The 19,118-nt window shown below is 39.3% G+C and overlaps 1 protein-coding gene across 9 annotated transcripts in view; it reads left to right on the top strand.

The window, feature by feature from the left end:
• The window catches only part of PHLDB2 (pleckstrin homology like domain family B member 2), a 99,660-nt gene that overhangs the window by 58,602 nt on the left and 21,940 nt on the right, over nucleotides 1-19,118 (top strand). For 6 of the 9 annotated variants that reach the window (XM_078389838.1, XM_078389839.1, XM_072993941.2 and 3 more), the window contains exons 6-7: nucleotides 588-725; nucleotides 15,555-15,683. In XM_078389838.1, coding sequence (XP_078245964.1) covers nucleotides 588-725; nucleotides 15,555-15,683 — 267 coding nt within the window. The remainder of the gene's footprint in view (nucleotides 1-587; nucleotides 726-15,554; nucleotides 15,684-19,118) is intronic. The other 3 variants (XM_078389840.1, XM_072993946.2, XM_078389843.1) reach the window with 1 other exon arrangement.

The following is a 19,118-nucleotide window of genomic DNA, read 5'->3' as shown; positions in this document are numbered from 1 at the left end:
TAGTAAATGTGTGTTATGGACCACAAACTTTAGGAAATTATAGAACAGATTTTCAGCCTAACTTCAGGAACTAGTTACTTTACATTTTGCAAATATGAATTGCAGAACATTACTTCAGAGTATTACAGAGTCATCATTAGGAAATAAAACTCCCAATTCCTCTTAACCCATTTTTCATTATTTCTTGGCATAATTATCAAGTCTTTATTGACTTCTGCTTTAGTTGGGGTCTTAGATTTGTAAAACAAGCTGAAAATTCATATTAAATTTAATCAGGGAGGGAATGAAAAAAAGTCCAGTGAAGTATCCTGCTATGAGGAATTTAGAATACCATAAGGAAGAAGAGGCAGCCAAACTGGAAATAAAGTCTTCAGGAGAGATTTTAAAGTTCAATTTTGGTTTTCATTATTTATTCCGGTCATTTCCTCTTTGCGTAACATATGCAAAAATCTGAAGAGAAGTTAGTGCGGCTTGGCATCAGCTGAGTTTTTAAAAGTATGTGTCATGCATGAATAAGCCTTCCAAAACTGTGTGTCAGGACTTCTTTGTGACTTGGATTGAGGTTGAGAATTGTTTTGTGTTCTTAGATGGATATGGAATGTGCTCTGTTGGATGGAGAGCAGAAATCTGAAACAGCTGAACTTCTCAAGGAGAAGGAAATTCTAGATCATTTAAACAGGAAGATAGCCGAGCTGGAGAGAAATGTTATTGGCGAAAAGACTAAGGTAAATAAAGTATATATATATAATCAGAGGTTTTGCACATTTTGAGGTAATGATACTTGAAAAAAAAAACATAATGTCCCATGATACGGTGTTTTAATGTGAAACAATGATCTTCTGAACTAATTAGAAGCCATTTGTAGACTGCCCTCAAAGAATTCTTAAAAAACAAAACATAAAAGTACCTGAAAGCTGGCATGAATTATATCAATGCATATTTACATGACAGGTGTTATTCATTGAAGAAATGAACCGTGAATTGTTGTTGTTTCAACTTATATACCACCCCATAGTGCTAAAACACTGGGTGGTTTACAACATAATTATGCAAGCACACTTCTGGTATTCATTTTACCAACCTCGGAAGGATGAAAGGCTGAGTCAGTCTTAAGATGGCTACCTGAGCCTGTTGGGATCGAATTCAGGTTGTGAGCAGAGACTTGACTGCTGTACTGCAGTTTAACCATTTCATCATGGGGCTCTCTTAACAGAATGCAGAATTGTGAAAAATGAGGAGTGAGTGGGGAATCTGTTCTTTATTGCAGTGTCTGCTGTTTTCCTGTTCTACTTGATTGGTAGTTTTGTCAGATCTTAGCTATTTTCTGGACTAAAGGATTCTATGAAATGTAAGCAAAAGTAACTTTTGCAAGTTATTTTCTACTGTCTTTTTTCTTTTCTGTAATTTGCAATGACAATCCCACCTGAATTTAACAGTTTAGCTTAATTTTTGTTTCATTTTCATGTTGCACAATAATTTTAGACATGTACAATGTTTATACTTGGGATGTGATAGTCATAAACATAACTTTGATAGGATATGTAGGCTGGAGCACAACAAAAACTAAAGCTTGTGCAGTAAAGGCATGAAACATGGACTTGACATGCAGAATTTTTGTGTAGTAAACTCTTTGAAAACCAACCATGCAGACATGGATACATCTTAAATTTTGAAGAATGCCTTTTGAACTAAGAAACCTACCATTGTACAAAACAGAAATCTTCATAATTATTAAGGTTGCAGCTGCACAATAGCAAAAATACAGATTGATCCTCTGTGAATTCACATTTTGGAAGCCAAAAAGAGAGAGGAGAGAGGAGTCAGAAGAGCAGAGGGAGGAGGAAATCACCAATCGGCCCTTGTTTGCAGCCTGTTAAGGCAGTTTCTGCTGTGGCTATCTAGATTTGCAGGAGGCACAGCTACAACAGAGATTTTATATATGTGTGTATAATTTATGAAAGAAAATCCAATTCATACATAGAAATGTGGCATGCTAGCCAACAATGTTTTTTAAACATTTTCTGTTTGTTACAAGGGATTTTCTCTCTCTGGCACATTCCTCTTTGCACAGTGTGTTCTGTGACTGATAGCAGAACCAGTTTTGTGATCTATACTTGTCTGTTCATACAAACATTATCCTCCAAAGGGTAGAAATACTTATCTGATTTAATAGCATTTTAGATATTGTTGTTGTTTAGTCGTTAAGTGATGTCTGATCCTTCGTGACCCCATGGACCAGAGCACGCCAGGCCTCCTGTCTTCCACTGCCTCCCGAAGTTGGGTCAAATTCATGTTGGTAGCTTCAATGATATTGTCCAACCATCTCATCCTCTGTTGTCCCCTTCTCCTCTTTCCTTCATACTTTCCTAGCATCAGGGTCTTTTGCAGAGAGATTTCTCTTCTCATGAGATGGCCATGAGGATCTTCAGGATCCTTCCTTCCAGTGAGCACTCAGGGTTGATTTCCTTCAAAATGGATAGGTTTGATCTCCTTGCAGTCCAGGGGACTCTCAAGAGTCTCCTCCAGCACCACAATTCGAAAGCATAAATTTTTTAGTGGTCAGCCTTCTTTTTGGTCCAGCTCTCACTCTCATAGATTGCTACTGGAAAAACCATACTTTGACTATGCGGACCTTTGTCGGCAAGGTGATGTCTCTGCTTTTTAAGATGCTGTGTAGGTTTGTCATCGCTTTCCTCCCAAGAAGTAGGAGTCAATTTCATGGCTGCTGTCACCATTTGCAGTGATCATGGAGCCCAAGAAAGTAAAATCTGTCACTACCTCCATATCTTCCCCTTCTATTTGCCAGGAGGTGATGGGACCAGTGGCCATGATCTTAGTTTTTTGTGATGTTGAGCTTCAGACCATTTTTGCACTCTTTTTTTCACCTTGATTATGAGGTTCTTTAATTCCTCCTCAATTTCTGCCATCAGAGTGGTATCATCTGTATATCTGAGGTTATTGATATTTCTTCCAGCAGTGCTTTCTTCCGTCTTGGGATTCATCCAGTCCAGCCTTTCACATGATGTATTCTGCATATAAGTTAAATAAGAAGGGAGGCAATATACAGCCTTGTCGTACTCCTTTCCCAATATTGAACCAAACATGTGTCCCATATCCAGTTCTAACTGTTGCTTCCTGTCACACATATAGATTTCTCGGGAGATAGATAAGGTGGTCAGGCAATCCCATTTCTTTAAGGACTTGCCATAGTTTGCTGTGATCCACACAGTCTAAGGCTTTTGCATAGTCAATGAAGCAGAAGTAGATGTTTTTCTGGAACTCTCTGGCTTTCTCCATAATACAGAGTATATTAGCAATTTGGTCTCTAGTTCCTCTGCCCCTTCAAAATCCAGCTTATGGGAGCTCTCAGTCCACATACTGCTGAAGCCTACCTTGTAGGATTTTGAGCATAACCTTGTTAGCATGTGAAATGAGTGCAATTGTACAGAAATTGGAGCATTCTTTGGCACTGCCCTTCTTTGGGATTGGGATGTAGACTGATCTTTTCTAATCCTCTGGCCACTGCTGAGTTTTCCAATCTTGCTGACATATTGAGTGTAGCACCTTAATATTGTTGTCTTTTAAGATTTTAAATAGTTTGACTGGAATGCCATCACCTCCACTGGCCTTGTTGTTAGCCATGCCTTCTAAGGCCCACTTGACTTCACTCTCCAGGATGTCTGGCTCAAGGTCAGCAACCACATTATCTGGGTTGTCCGGGACATCCAATTCTTTCAAATATAATTCCTCTGTGTATTCTTGCTACCTCTTCTTCATGTCTTCTGCTTCTGTTAGGTCTCTACCATTTTTGTCCTTTATCATCTCCATCTTTACACAAAATGTTCCTTTTATATCTCCAATTTTATTGAACAAATCTCTGGTTTTTCCCATTCTATTCTTTTCCTCTATGTCTTTGCACTCTTCATTTAAGAACGCCCTCTTGTCTCTCCTTGCTATTTTTTGGAAGTCTGCATTGAATTTTCTGTAACTTTCCATATCTCCCTTGCATTTTGTTTCCCTTCTCTTCTCTGCTATTTGTAAGGCCTCATTGGACAACCACCTTGCTTTCTTGCATTTCTTTTTCTTTGGGATGGTTTTTGTTGCTGCCTCCTATACAATGTTACAAGCCTGCATCCATAGTTCTTCAGGCACTCTGTCCACCAAATCTAGTTCCTTAAATCTGTTCTTCACTTCTTCTGTGTATTCATAAGGGATTTGGTTTAGATTATACCTGACTAACCCAGTGGTGTTTCCTACTTTCTTCAATTTAACCTTGAGTTTTCGTATAAGAAGCTGATGATCAGAGCCACAATCAGCTCTAGGTCTTGTTTTTGCTGACTGTATAGAGCTTCTCCATCTTTGGCTGCAGAGAACATAATAAATCTGATTTTGGTATTGCCCATCTGGTGATGTCCATGTGTAGAGTCGCCTCTTGTGTTGTTGGAAAAGAGTGTTTGTGGTGACCAGCTTGTTCTCTTGACAAAACTCTATTAGCCTATGCCCTGCTTCGTTTTGAACTCCAAGGCCAAACTTACCTGTTGTTCCTTATATCTCTTCACTCCCTATTTTAGCATATCAGTCCCCTATAATGAGAAGAACATCTTTCTTTGGTGTCAGTTCTAGAAGGTGTTGTAAGTCTTCATAGAATTGATCAATTTCAGCCTCTTCAGCATCAGTGGTTCGTGCATAAACATGGATTACTGTGATGTTGAATGGTCTACCTTGGATTCGTATTGAAATCATTCCATCATTTTTGAGATTATATCCCAGTACAGCTTTTCATACTCCTTTGTTGACTATGAGGGCTACTCCATTTCTTCTACAGGATTTTTCCCAAAGTAGTAGATATGACAGATATGATAATCGTCTGAAACTTTAGCCATAGCTGGAATCATATTCTCACTTATTTGAGAGAGAAGATCATTAAACTCAGTGTTGCTGTTTGTTGAGCAGGACTGTATAGGATTGCACAGTTAATATTCTATAGTCTAGAAGTTCATATATATCATTTACAAACTCATATTCCATTTCATGATATTCATGTTCTTTTGTGAACAGCTGTCATGATTTACTTCATCACTATTTTGTAAGTAGTGAAATGGTATATGTTTACGATTTATGAAAGATAAAGCCTATTTCATTCATAGAAATGTAAAAAAAATGATGGCTCTGTTTGTAACAGTGATAGCTATGTTTATGGAAACAGATAAGTGATGGAATTAATTCTTGATCTGGGCACCTGTTTAACAGGAAGTCTTGTGCAGATTCTGCTGAACATTGTAGAGCAACTGTTTCAGAAGCCTGTGAAATTCTTAAAAAGAGATATCATAAATGAAAATATAGTTTTCCATCTCAATACTTAAAATAGACTAGTAAGAATGTTCCTGTTACTTGTATTGTTTTTATGCCTTTAAGGAGTGACAGTACAATAAAAAGGATCAAAGAAATTTGAATTATTCATATACTTGCAATAAAAAATGTTGATTTAGTGCAAACTTCACAGTTCTTCAGTTATTGAAAATACACAGTCAGAGCAACCCAAACAACACATATTAAGATCTGTCCAGATATTTTGAGGAAAACCCCACAAATTTTGTTTATTTTGGGCATTAATTCCTCAAAAAAAACACACATCTATATTTGGCATCAATAAAATGACAATATCATGAGTTTCCTATTTAGGTCAGGCTTTGTATTCCTGGCTAGGATGGAATAGAAGAACGATTCATGGGACTTTGATAGATACGAGGAAGGTCCATCTAATCAATACAGTGGCTATTCAGAGACTTCCTAAAATCTGCAACTTGGAAAAGTTGCTTTCCTGGATTATAATTTGCAAGATCTCCCAAACACTGGTTACAGTGGCTGGAGGATTCTGGGAGCTGCATATGATGATGATGATCATGATGACACTACTACTACTACTCACCTGCAGGGAAAAAAATACGTAAGAGAAAAAGTCTGTTCCTTCAAGCCTTGCTTGTGAACAAAGGTTGGAGATGATGATGATGATAACAGGAACAACAAGAACAACAAATCATCATCATCATCATCACCCCCTCCTCAACCTTCCCTCATAAACAAGGCATGAAGATAACTTTTAATTTTTCCTGGAAATTCTAGGAATTCTAATTTATGTGTTCCTCCTCCTTATGGAAACATAAATATAGGAAGCATCTTACACTGAAACACAGGCTACTGCTCCATCTTGTTCACTACCATTTACTAACTGGAAGTAACTGTAGGCTTTTAGCTTAGGTCTACCAGAATGTGCCAGAGATTGTATGTGAAACATTGCCATCAAAGTACATATTTTAAGATGGAGATATGAAATCTGCCTCGAGTGCCAGTTCTGGGAGAAGGGCAGGATGTATATCTGATAAACATTCATCCAGCAGATCAAATTTAAAGAACCTCTAGCTTTCCAAATAGGGTTGAACTGTGCATCCTATTAGTTCAAGCCATCATACTAGTCAATGATAACAGGAATTGTTGACTTCCATCTTTCTGGCTGGTTGTGTGCACGTACATTCACGTATGTGTGTATGTGTTTTGTTTTTTAATCTTGCCAATAGTAATACTGAAAAGTTTTGGAACACTAGTTCAAATAAACAGGCTTGAATTTGTGTTTGACCATCACTGTGATCAAGGTTTGGTGCTGGGTTTTCATGTACGTAAGGCAGGAATAGCTTTTTGAGTGCATTTCCTATGGGTCTATTAATACACTTTCCCCCCCAGCTTCATTGCAATATAGTGACAAACCGTTGATTTAATACTAAGAACTGGTTGAGTCTGTTGGACATAATGTATGCAGTTACACAGTGACTTTTGGGTATAGCAGGAACTCTGCCTTAATGCAAACAAAGGTATTTTGACTCAGAACCAGTGTGCAGTGGTAAGGGGCGCAGGAAGAATGCAGAACCATTGTCTTTTCCATCGGTTGGTATGCATTGGTTTGTAAAGCCTTAATTTACAAAGCTTTGAATCAAATGCAGTCTATGTGTAGTTTCTATTTTTATAAGCCTATTTAATGTTTCATTTGGTGTCGGTTCACATATTGCACATAGGAATTTACATTGTTAATTTGATTTCAGCCCTTTCACTATGGCAGGAGGTTTACATGTTGCTTAATTCCTCTGTTACAGCTTAGCTAGAAGATTTTTAAATTGGAATTTTCAAAACCTGTTTGCAATCAGATCTGCTTTTCATCCTTGAGGAAAAATACCTTCTTAAAATTATGATTGACTATTTGGAATCCTATACAGTGCTTACCTTATGGATGCAAAATTCCTTTTCCCATGGTGCTGCTTATATCAAATGCTCAATATATTTGATCAAATATCCCAGTGGAAAAAGGCTTTGATAGAAGATGAGACTGGTGGAAAGCAGGTGTTCTTGGTGGAATTTCCCTTGGAGGAAGAAGTACCTTGCCTTGTTTGTGCATGTGTGGCAAACAGAGAGGATTCACAGCCTCCGGCTACAGCTGGGAATCCAAGCAGGGAGCCTTGGAGGTGATATGTGATACAAGCCACAGCTGCCAGAGGGGAAGGGAAGTTTATCCAGGATGGGCTGTGGCTCTTAACCTCTCCCTGCAGCTTCCATATCTCTGTTGCTGCTTATCTCTTGGACAGGATGTGCAGACTTTCCTAACAGCAGAGATCCAGGGGAAAGGAAAACAGTGAGCAGCAGTCTCTCTATCATGCATGTTCACCTGGGTGGAAAAAGACCGATCGTGAACAGAGGAAGGAAATGGAGAACATTAATAGCAGCGCTGAGAAACAGGAGTTTAATCTGGGGCAGTTCCCAGCTGGATTCTTGGCTAAGCTTGTGGGTTCCTTTCAGGCATCAAAGGGTATGTAGTCAGTTTGGGATTGGCTGTTCCATCATGTCCTCTAAATACATCGGTGTATGCATCTCAGGACTTCCCAACTATTAGAGAGGGAAAAACATGATTCCCTGTTGGCATCATAGATAATTATTTAGTGCTTGCACCACCAATTTATGGCTTTCTGTGTTGCTTCCTTATAATTACCTAGTTTGTCTTTTTTTTTTTAATCTTGCAAATACCTAAAGGGCCAACTTTCATAAAGATCCACAGATGAAAGATTTGGTAAAATATATATATATATATGCTGTAAGAAGAAAGTCTATCAGATTGTTATTTTATTGTTGTGTATTGGCATCTGTAAACAAAGAGGTGTGTGAAGATTATCTCTTGTCTTAAAAGGGGTGTTCTCCAAATTGCATTGTCGGATCAACAGAAGTCATTCTGTGGGGTTGATGTGAATCATTCTGTTGTTCTTTTCCTGGGACTGTCATGATATTCAGCAGGACAGACACTTGAATAACTTGTGGAGTTAATAGCTGTAGTCATCTGTTCCTGCTTTTATCTCTACTTTTCTTCTCTACATAAGCTGTTAGACACGCTCACCGTAGAGCACATACTTAGTTTAAGATTAGTGCAAAATATGTAAAATGTTAAATTTATAATCATTGGAAATGATGGGGAGAGTAGAGGAGAGTAATGAAGTAGCTTACAAACAAAATACTGTATAGAGAGTACATGGCAGTGTGTATTTGTAAGAAAATCTTGCAAAATTTAATAATACAGTTGCAGTAGTAGCTGTATTTTAGGACTGCAGTCTAAATGTATATTAATGCTTCCATGGCTGTATTTGTGTATGTTTATTTTAAGAGCTAGGATTGCATTCTTCTTGTTCTTAAACACACACAATAATTTGTTTATAATCACAGTCTTCTTCCATCAGAGTTGCTGTTTTCAGTCCCATAAAAAGCATTCCTATTTTTATTGAGACACTGGCTCTAAAAGAAAAAGGAAATTGCTCTTCCATTTGGTGTCAAGTTTCCTTCTCCATCTGTAGCATGCAGCTGTTAGTCTTCTATATTAATGGCTTCCCGTGTACAATGAGCTTAATGATAAGCAGCTTTGTATTTAGCATCATTGACTAATAAACTGTGTTATTGTTATTTTTCCTCAATAGCCTTCTTGTTACCCTAGCAAAGAAAAGTATAACAAAGACTTTAGCAATTCAGAGAAACATTTAAGATTGTGCTGTAAAGTTATAGTTATTTTTCACATACCTAGATATGACATTTAGAACTGTCATTGACTCTACATATGTTCGTTTTTCATTCTGTATTCTGGGATTTTTAAGCTCTAGCTAACAGTAGCTAGCTACAGAAGCAGTGTGCTGCTTGTATACTACCCCATGACACTTAAAGCTCTCTCTGGGCAGTTTACAAGTTAATTACGCAGCGTTGCATCACGGCCTCTCCCAATTTGAAGAGACCCTTGTCCAGCAGGCCGAGGCAAAGAGGAAGTCACAAAAGCAGCAAAACCAGGGAGCTGGACAGGGAACAGATTGGATTTGTCTTCAGTGTGGAAGAGATTGTCACTCTCGAATTGGACTCCTCAGCCACACTAGACGCTGTTCCAAGTCCCCCATACAGAGCACTTCACCATAGTCTTTGGAGACTGAAGGTTGCCTAACTACGCATGCTACACATGCTTCCCACCCCGTGCTGGGTACTCATTTTACTGGCCTCGGAAGGATGGAAGGCTGAGTGAACTTTGAGCCGGCTACCTGGGATTAAACCCTGGGCCGTGAGCACAGTTTTGGCTGCAGTACAGCAGTTTAACTGCTGAGCCATGAGTTTAACAAGTTTAAAACTGTGTTTAAACAAGTTTAAAACAGTGTTAAAGTAATCAAAATGATGGCCACAAATTAGATGAAGACCAAAGTATGATCAGAGTGTTTCCACAGTTTGGATAAACAGCCAGCCAAACTTTGAACTTGGAGGCAAAATAAGGCCAGGGTTTTTGTCAATCAAACATCAAAGAGAGGATGTACCACAACAAGGGTGTCACCGCCAAAAAGGCCCTTCCCATTTCTTCACAGATTGTTGCTCCCAATTGTAGGACATTATGTGGTTGGCTTTCCTAGCATATTCTAGAATGTTTATTATATTGTCCTTAAGTGCATTTCTTCAGAATAGAAACTATACAGATGCAGTCTCATGTATTTTATCATTCCACAGGTCTGCATTTATGTAAACGGGAAACTGTGATAGGGAAAGAAAAAACAAAAATATTTAGTTATCTGCTAGTGGTAGTGCAAGGCTAGGAAGTCTACAGAAACAATTGTGCTTGGCAATGTGCCCTCTAATTTTCAGCCTCTTTCTCTCTGTTGACTTTGCCCTTGTGTGTGTTTGCCCGCCTCCGCCCCACTGCGCGCTGTGTTCCGTCACAACCGGAACCTAATGCTATCACTGCGCAGAGAAGACAGCTGTACGGAGGGAAGTTGAGTCATGCATGCGCACATGCCCAGCTTAGCAGGAACCTTGATGCTCGGATAGATGTATAGACTCTTAGCCTTGAACTACCACTAGTAGTGTATATATAGTTATATATATTCTTAAAAAACCCCAAATTGTTAATGATGCTATTCAACATGGTGAGTTGAGTTATGTTTTTCTGGTTGTCATTTTTAACTTTCGAAATAGTTGTATTTAATACAGGGGTGGGCAATTAATTTCTATAGGGGGCCACATGAAAAATCTGAATTGTGTTCGGGGGCCAACTTTACTTAAAAATAAAATGAAATTGTAATTTGTTCACTGCAGGGGGGGAAGGAAATAAAAAACCTGACACTGAGCTAACTCACCTGTCCTCCGTTCCCCCACAGCCTTCCAGTCCGACTGTCTTCTATCCCGCGCAGGTGATGTGATGTGTCATCACGTCAACTGCGCAAGGATCGCTTCCGGCCTCTTGAGCCACAGGCTCTGCAGCCTGCGGCTCAAGAGTAACAGTCAGAATTCGTGAGATCCCAGTATTGGATCTCATGAGTTTTGTTTACTGCCGTGCTAGGTGACTGGAACCAGGGACATGGTGGCACTGTGGGCTAAACCGCAGAAGCCTGTGCTGCAGGGTCAGAAGACCAAGCAGTCGTAAGATCGAATCCACGCGACAGAGTGAGCTCCCGTCGCTTGTCCCAGCTCCCGCCAACCTAGCAGTTCGAAAGCATGCAAATGCAAGTAGATAAATAGGGACCACTTCGGTGGGAAGGTAACAGCGTTCCGTGTCTAAGTCGCACTGGCCATGTGACCACGGAAGATTGTTTTCGGACAAACACTGGCTCTATGGCTTGGAAACGGGGATGAGCACTGCCCCCTAGAGTCGAACACGACTGGACAAAAATTGTCAAGGGGAGCCTTTACCTTTACCTAGGTGACTGGAGCCGGAGCTCCGGCTCACTCAGCGGCGATGGGCAGGCCGAACAGGAGCGGCGACGGGTGGGCCGGACAGGAGCAGTTCGTAGGCCGTATGTGGCCCATGGGCCACACTTTGTCCAGGTCTGATTTAATGGAATGGCAAAAATAACAAAATATTGAGACAAAATGTGACAATCTATTTATTTGGACAATCGCTGCTGTGAGCCAGCAAATGCAGTCCATGAGGCAAAGTCATTTTACAATGAAAAACAGTATACATTTTGTCAACGAGAGCCATTTTCTGTTATATAGATGTAATTTATCATTATATAAATCCGTGGTAAAGACTCTTTGCCCTACTTTGGAGTTTGTACTCTTTTTGAGTAAATTTTATCTTGCAATTTAGTGATTGAACATGGAACAATTGTCACTGCTTTTGCAGTTTAGGCCCTTCAGCCCTTTGCTAACTCACTTTTTGCGTTGTAATAATTCATGGCACTGCAGCAATCCAGTTGATAAAGTTATTAGTTTTGGAAATTGAATTACTAACTCTGTGGGTCTTCATAATCTCAGATATAAGTAAGCTGATGTTAAAAAAGAATGCATTTATATTTCTCTTGTTTAACTATTCTCTTGTTCAGCAAACTAATACATATCACATATCATTGGTTAAGATTAAATGCTTTCAGAACACATGACATAGATTGTTTTCTAATGTATCTCTTCCTGCTCTGTTTAACAAGAACGTTTTGTCTTAGATATCATCAGCCTTTGCCATGTGGTAAATATCAAAATAGGAACAGCATCTCCCTTGAAGGTATAAAGAAGTAATTGTTTCTTGACCAAAGTAATATAGCTATCTTTTTCTGCCTGGAGCAGTTAATGCAAATCTACAACTCTTGCACTTTGCCAGATTTGCTAAGAATTTAGCCACCAGCTCTGTAAAGATAAATGCTGGAATTTTTTAATCATCCCACCATGGTAGTAATTACACTGAACAAGGACAGTGGTTTAAATGGTATGATAAACAGGTATAGATTTCAGATGTGGGAAATACACGCCTCACCTGGAACCTTCCAGAAATGTTGGGTTTCTGTTACCGTAATCCCTACCCAGCATGGTAGCAATCCAAAGATCTGTGGAGGGTACCAGGTTGGGGGAGACGGCTTGCTGAGAAACACATGTTCATGAGATGAATTAGAAAGGGAAGAAAGAAATACTGGTGTGGTTGTTGTGGGTTTTCTGGGCTGTTTGGCCATTTTCTTAAGGCCGGAAAACCCACAACATCCATTGGATCCCGGCTGTGAAAGCCTTCGCGAATTCTAGTGGTAAGTAATCTTTGAATGAACCATAATATGTGGACCTGTTTCTCTCAGGATGTTGTGAATTTATGCATATTGCACACAGAAAGGCTGCATAACTGCACCAGATATGTCAGGAGGGTAGTAATATAAGACTATATTTTGAAGATTAATAATGGTTGAATGAGTGACTTTACTCTTTGTACAGGAACTATGTGGAGCTGCAGCAACAATAGCAGCACAATATGTATGCCAGGGAATCCTATTGTTAATATCACTTGCACCTACTTCAAAATTCCCAGAGCTTTTTGAATTTCAAAAGATGGAGAGTCTTTTAATTGTTTATTTCTCATAATTGTTTGTTGTTCTTTTAACAAGAATGGTTATTCCTGTTGGTTCATAAAAAGGATGGGTGAATGAAAGGGTGGAATTTAACTGGGCATCCTGAGTATTATTAAGAATAATGCTTTAATTGTATGAAGCCTGGCAACTGTTAAGCAAAGCAGTGAAAAAATTGATTAAACCAATGTGAAAGGACATTACTGTGATAATGTTCTTCTGTAAAGCAGTTAGAACAATTTGGGTATTTCAAAGGAGTCTCTCAGAATAAGAACATCTTTTTGTACATCAGTGTGTAAAAATTTAGTAACAGTGTTGTTTCATCAGTGAACTGCGGGCTAAACCGCAGAAGCCTCTGCTGCAGGGTCAGAAGACCAGCAGTCGTAAGATCGAATCCACGCGACAGAGTGTGCTCCCGTCGCTTGTCCCAGCTCCCGCCAACCTAGCGGTTCGAAAGCATGCAAATCGAGTAGATAAATAGGTACCACCTCAGTGGGAAGGTAAAACGGCCTTCCCTAGTCATGCTGGCCATGTGACAACGGAAACTGTCTTCGGACAAGTGCTGGCTCTACTGCTTGAAAACGGGATGGGCACCACCACTTAGAGTCAGACACGACTGGACTAAAAATGTCAAGGGGAACCTTTACCTAATTTTGAAATGGCCCATGCCCATACGAAACATGATAAAGTAACTATAGAGATGAAACAGCAGATGTTGGTCTGGTATAGATTATGTATGAATACTTACCAAATAACTAAACAGATTGAATTATTATTTGCATTTCTTTTACAAATGTGTATATATCTTGAGGAATGGTATCCTTTTGGTGACTTTGCACTCAATAATGATAAAATAATATTTGCCTTGCAAAATGCTGCACTCTAATATCTGTTGTTTTACTGCTGTAAAAGGCAATGCTTTTTTAAAAAAACTGAAGCAGCATGTTTGTATGAAGCCTGTTTTTGAAAGTACAGTCTAGAGCAAGGGTCCCCAGGGGTTGCTGGACTAAAACCCTTAAAATTCTCCATTTGTGACCCTGCTGACTTCAAGTTCTCAGATTTGTAGACCAACAGCATCAGAGCACACATTGTTTGGAACATTGGTCAAAAAGAATGGTTCCCAGCCTCGGGTAACCCAGGTGTTCTTGGACTGCAACTCCCAGAAGTCTTCACAACTAGCTGTGCTGGCTAGGGTTTCTGGGAGTTTGCAGTCCAAGAACACCTGGGTTACCCAAGGTTGGAACCACTAGTCTAAAAGGATGTACACTGCAGTTGATTACATTTCATTGATGCTTCTCTAGGCTTGTGTGGCTAAATAGTTTCGTTATTCTGAAAAAAATATTTACAGTGAGATTGTGAGAAACACAGTAAGTGGCCAAAGACAAAAATTCAATCTACTTGTTCAAAGCCTGAGAAATGTGTGTACTTTGAGAAATGACATACTACTATTTTTGAAATAGGGACTGACTGTACGAAAGCCAAATCTATGTCAAACGTCAAGGTATCATTCTTTCGAAAGAGATTTGAACCAGTTCTGTGAATTGTGTCTTGTGTTTGGCTACTGAAACAGAATTTCCTGCATCAAACCACTTAGTCTCTGTGCTCTGCTACATATCATCCTTTCACTGCATATAAGCAATATTTATGACCATTATGCCTGTGCCACTAGCTTTCTGCTCTGTGCCACATCCTGATTGGTTTACATTGTAAAATTCTGCTATTTTCTGTCTTTACATCATTTGGAAACTAACTTGCTACCACTTCTCTTCCTCAGTAGCTAATATACTCCTGATCATCGGAGCAACGACAGATGGCATTTCCTCTTTTAAAAAATACTGCACTAAGTGCTGTAGTCAAATTATAAAACTCTGACTAACTAAATTAGCCACAAATAAGAGTATCATTGCTTTTGCAACATAGATAATATAAATTATGTAATAAAATTGACCATATGGGTAGATATGCCCACAAACTGCCTATGACACTTAATGCAGTATCCTATATCTTTGCTTTGCTTTAAAAAAAGTAATGATCCAAGAATTGCTCTGTTCTGATTGGTGGCACAATCCCCATCTTGGTTGGATTGGGTTACATTTTAACTATTCAATTTATATAGTGGTTGAAATAATTTTGAAATATTTGGAGCTGAGGGGACATGTATTTAACTAACTTTCATTGGCTGTGATCCAAAAACAGATTCTGATGATGACCACATATTGCATGCTTGCTGCTGCCACTTTTACCCCTAATGATTATAACCTCTCGTCATTCAATAACCTTCAATCATGGTTGCATAATCACCTTTCTGCCCCTCACCAGGAGGCTGGGAAGTCATCAGAATCTTCTCTTTAGAAAGTCAGCTTCATAAGAACACAATCTACACTCTTCACACACAACAAAACGTTTGGCACATATGCATGCAATCTAACCATCATTGGGTATCCATGAGGTTAATTAAATTAGAATGTAGATTACTGTGCTTACTTGTGACAGAATGAGTCACATAAGTGCAAGCTCGCCACCATGTGGGACATTCATGCTGTGATCTTTCGTCTTAATCAGATAGATATCATCCCATCTGTGCCACGCAACTCCATTCCACTTAGTGTGCCATTATAATCACTAACCACTGCTTGGGTTTGAAGGTAATTCTGTTCTTTATTTTTCTGGTTGAAACTCCAGGAAAAATTAAAGCTTGATGCTGAGAGGGAAAAACTAGAAAAGCTTCAGGAGCTTTACTCCGAGCAGAAGACCCAGCTTGATAATTGCCCCGAGTCCATGAGGGAACAATTACAACAGCAGCTAAACAGGGTCAGTAGCACGGCTTCTATGTTTGTTTTAGTTAATTGCAACGTGATCAAGCACAAGTGTCCAAAGTTTATTTACCAACCGCCTGTCATTTCAAAAGTTTAGGAGTGATTTGCTGCATCATTAATAAGAATATTGTGTGGTGTCGAGTAAGCAGAGTGAAGAGAACTGGATTAAGTGTTGCTTTGTACTGCATACTTTAAATGTTGTCAACTGGTTAGTTACTTAGCACTTTTGGGGCATTGGCTAATAAGAGGTGGGTGTATGTATATGTGTGTCTGTGTGTGTGTAACTGATATTTAGCTGGGTGTTATGGCATCTTGCTATAATTGAGATACATTTTCATATTTGCAGTCAGCCATTTTATACTTGTCTCCCATTACATTTATGGTTGATTTTAAGTTACTTTTTTGTATTATCTATATAGTACCACTATACTTGTATATGACTGCTAACATAGTATGGATTGGAATTTTAAAAATTGTTTTTACAAGTACAGTCTGTAAATATTAGAATACTTTAATCACACCCCTGTTTAGCTTATTTTTACAGCCTTTGGGATCTTATATTTTTAAAATAGAAGAAGAAATACAGGATTGTATCCAGTAGTGGTTTTGGATAGCAGTTCTTCTTGGATGGGTCAGGACTAGACATAGGGATGAATAAAAACGGATTGCAATATTCATCAGAATTCTCTGATTCATTAAATATTTGTCTCTTCATATTTGTGGGTTCTGGAGACCGCGACAAATACAAAGGGACAAATATTTTCCCATTTTTATTTGTCCTATGGCTTTCCCGTTATGCCTACAGGCCCACCAATCAGCTGATTGGCAGGCCAATAGACAGTCACCCACCCCCACAGCCACCCACCCCCACAGCCACCCACTCACACAGCCTAACCCGCCCCCTTCCTCTCTCTACCTTAGCCGCCCCCACCCACCCCATCTTAAGGGAATCCAGGCTGCCCTTTGCCAAGATGGCAGCTGCAGCTTCCCTACCCTAAATGAAGCCGCAGCCACCATCTTTGCAAAGGGCAGCCAGTGTCCCTTTCTGCAGGCCGTGGCTGTGGAGGCCACTGGAGATGGCAATGGGGGTGGCGGGGGGGTCAGTTTTTTTAAAATAACCCCCCACAAAATGACGAATAAATTTGTGCTTCGTCAGTTCATTGAGGGGAGCTTTGTGCTTTGTCAACTTTGATGAATCACGAAGCAGGTCGCCTCACCAAAATGGTGAGTCCATCTCTAGTCAGGACACTCTTTCTTTCACCAATCCACCCCCTCCAACCATCTACACCATATCCCATTCTTATTAATCTTTTAAAAATAAAATTGTTATAAACTGCCTTGGGAGTGTTCTTGTTCTGAAATATAATATAGGGTGTAACATTTTAAAGTACATACACAACTGTTCTGTTCTGGAGGATCCTTGACCTGCAGGATCACCTTTAAGGGGTAATGTGAGAAGGAGGAGAGCACAAACAGGTTAGGGAGGATAGACAACAATTAGGTGTCCCATTGACTTGTGTAGAAGTATTTTCTCTTAAGACAGAGTCACTGCTGATTGCACTTACCACAGTATCAACAAGTATACAAATATTCCCTTTTAGGTTGTCTGTCAATTTTTGTATGAATACATCTCAGTTTGTCCCTATTCAGATATTCAGCAGAAGAGTTAAACTTAATCCACAGACAGAAGCAGCAGGCTAGCCATACCTTCCTCCATCTTAGCTCTTGTGTGTGGAGAGTTAAATTAGTGTAGGGGCTTTCCGTGTGATCAGAAAACGGGAAAAGTAAGGGTTCCTGATCATGTGAAGATATTCCACACATAGAGATGACTGTTTCATGATTTAGTTGTCCATATGTAAGAGCTAGGATGCAGCAAAGTGAATACAGATAAACTGTATTCTCAAAGGCTTTCACAACCGGGATCTGATGGTTGTTGTGGGTTTTTCAGGCTCTTTGGCTGTGTTCTGAAGGTAGCCAGTCTCTGTGGCTACCATCTTCAGAGGACAGGAGTCAGAACTCTGTCTGTGCTCTGGTTAAGATAAACTCTTTTATTGAATGCCTAAGTAGGAATCAAATTGTCCATGGTTAACATGGCATTTCTTGAATGGACAACTTTGCTTCTGGTTTGGATTTTTCAAATATTTGTATCTTCCTGAGAAAAGCAAACCCCTCTGATTATTAACTTGGTCCGAAGACTTGTGATTTTCTTCTCCTTGGACACTGGTAGTGATTTTTCGTATGAATATGCACAAATGTTGCATCTTTTGATTTGCAAGATGGAATTTGTTGCTGATTTTTCAGAACTCTGGATACTTCATGATCTGCTTCAAGATTTCCCCTTTCTTCCCCATGATTCCAGTTTCTGGTGCTACTTCATAATTACCAATTGGTATATAGTTGTACAGTTGCACCTACACATTTCAGTAGGTTCTTCATTTTTGTCTTGTATTGTTGTTAGGGCACTGAATGTAGAATTGAGAAATAAAAAAATAGATATATGGAACATGTCTAAAGGTTAGTTTTGGGACAGTGAGGATAAGCTGGAATAAAATGCAACAAGGACAATTTCTGTTTGTGAAGCATTGCTTTTGTGTTTTCATTCAGAACGAATTGTTGTAAATAGAAATCTTAAAATATTTGCGACATACAGATAAGTTACAGGGATACACAGCTTCATAAATTCAAGAAGCTTATCAACAGAGCCCTTCTAATGCCAGTGAATGAGACTTGAACTCACTTTATAACTCTGTTGCAATGATGGCTCATGAAAATGCTCACCTATTAATCTAGGATCTGGGGCATAGTTATGAAACATTTGGCTTTGATGCACATCCCTGGGTTGAACCAAGATTTTTTTTTCTAGTTTTCCATTTGGATCTGCTACTCCTTTTAAAGATGAAACTTCCTTAATGGAATTGAAGGAAGAGATCAATATTTTAAACAGCCTCTACTGAAGTTTCCAGTTGGCAGTATTTTGTTTAGGTGCCAAAGTCTACTTTATAGAGATATTTACTTCTGTATAAATGTCATTTGACTTTCCAATGAAAAGCAGCCCTTGGAGGTTACAGTGGAAGATGGGCATTTCACTGACATTTCTCCCTTCTGCCTTTCACCCAACTTGCAGTCCTTCTGTCTTTAGTGGAAAGAGGCTTCAGATGAGCAGCCTGGGTGAGGTCATTGCTGGTGAGCCAGCCTTCTGTCTGCTGTTTAGATTCTAAATTACTCTTCCACCTGTGTAGATATACTCATTTCTTGATCACAGTAGAATGTGAAAAAGAGATGAACAAGCAGGACAAGGAGACAAATATTACTGTTTAGTTTGAGGAGGAACATAAGAATTTAATTCTCAAGTCAGCAGCTGCTTTTAAAAATTATAGTTGATTTTACTTGTGATTCCTAGGCTGTCTCATTGAACCCACTGGGAGTTTTT

Source organism: Pogona vitticeps, chromosome 3 (assembly GCF_051106095.1).
Source record: "Pogona vitticeps strain Pit_001003342236 chromosome 3, PviZW2.1, whole genome shotgun sequence".
NCBI lineage: Eukaryota > Metazoa > Chordata > Lepidosauria > Squamata > Agamidae > Pogona > Pogona vitticeps.
This window is presented reverse-complemented; position numbering and strand designations above follow the sequence as displayed.